This window comes from Sinocyclocheilus rhinocerous, unplaced genomic scaffold (genome assembly GCF_001515625.1).
Source record: "Sinocyclocheilus rhinocerous isolate Xijiao unplaced genomic scaffold, SAMN03320098_v1.1 scaffold17201, whole genome shotgun sequence".
Taxonomy (NCBI): domain Eukaryota; kingdom Metazoa; phylum Chordata; class Actinopteri; order Cypriniformes; family Cyprinidae; genus Sinocyclocheilus; species Sinocyclocheilus rhinocerous.
The window spans coordinates 11808-12788 of NW_015648826.1; the positions used below are offsets into that span (position 1 = coordinate 11808).

Consider the following 981-nt stretch of genomic DNA (forward strand, 5'->3'; position numbering starts at 1 on the left):
TTGCAAAGGGATCTCATTATAATATTACCGCCCCTTAATCTTAAGTTTCCACCCACGGCGCCGTCATTTTGATTTCACAAGCGACAACGGTGTGCCAGTTCTAATGCTAATTGTGCTGTATGCGCTTAATGTTTCAGCGCACTAGGAGGCGCTCAAGATCACTCCCGTGTGTATATCTATCTATTGATTATAGATAGATAGATAGATAAAATCCAGAAAATACTTTTATTAATTTGTGTCTATTTACAGAGAATTCTGTATTAGGCATGTAACGGTAAATGTAAAGATGTATATTAAGACTTTTAAGCAATGAAATATTTTTATCACTCACACTGGTAATGGTTTGTCATATCGTTCTTTAATAGTTTGGCCCTTCAGTCATGATTGCACCTTGTGACCCTTCCAATGCAAATCAAATCAACCCTGAACGTCTGTTTAGTATTTATGTGCTGCTGATTGGATCTGAAGTGTTACATCACCACTTTCAAGATGAAGAATGCACTCTGCTTACTGCTGCTCTCATTCAGCCTACAACGTGAGTTTTGACACGTCTATTATCAGATCTAGGGTAAACAGATTCCAAATGAAATCAGTCTTTTCAATGCATGCACTGACAAGCTGGAAAACCACTTGTGTGGTTGGGACGTGTTCATAGTGGCGGCAGTGGCAATGATGGCAATGACTCCTTCAAAGGTCGAACTGAAATCACCAGAGATAATTCAAAGAGTATGGTGTATCTGAAACTATCAGGCCTGACAGCAGAAGACTCAGCCGTGTATTACTGTGCAAGAGACTCACAGTGACACAAAGGTCTTGTACAGCTGCACGGCTGAACAAAAACCAAACTGGCTGTTTTATCTCTTGTTACTAGAAGTCAACAGGTGGCAGCAGAGAATAAAGAGAATAAAAAATATAGCCTGATGAGAATATGTTGTTAAATATGCAGTGAAGTTCACTATAAAAGCTAAAAAAGCTAAAATG

At 38.9% G+C, this 981-nt stretch overlaps 1 protein-coding gene across 1 annotated transcript in view; it reads left to right on the top strand.

Annotated features, from left to right (window-relative positions):
- The window catches only part of LOC107710248 (uncharacterized), a 4772-nt gene extending 3969 nt beyond the window's left edge, over positions 1-803 (top strand). Inside the window, exons 3-4 of the mRNA XM_016514982.1 lie at positions 366-535; positions 656-803. Coding sequence (XP_016370468.1) covers positions 366-535; positions 656-803 — 318 coding nt within the window. The remainder of the gene's footprint in view (positions 1-365; positions 536-655) is intronic.
- The last annotated feature ends 178 nt before the right edge of the window (positions 804-981 follow it).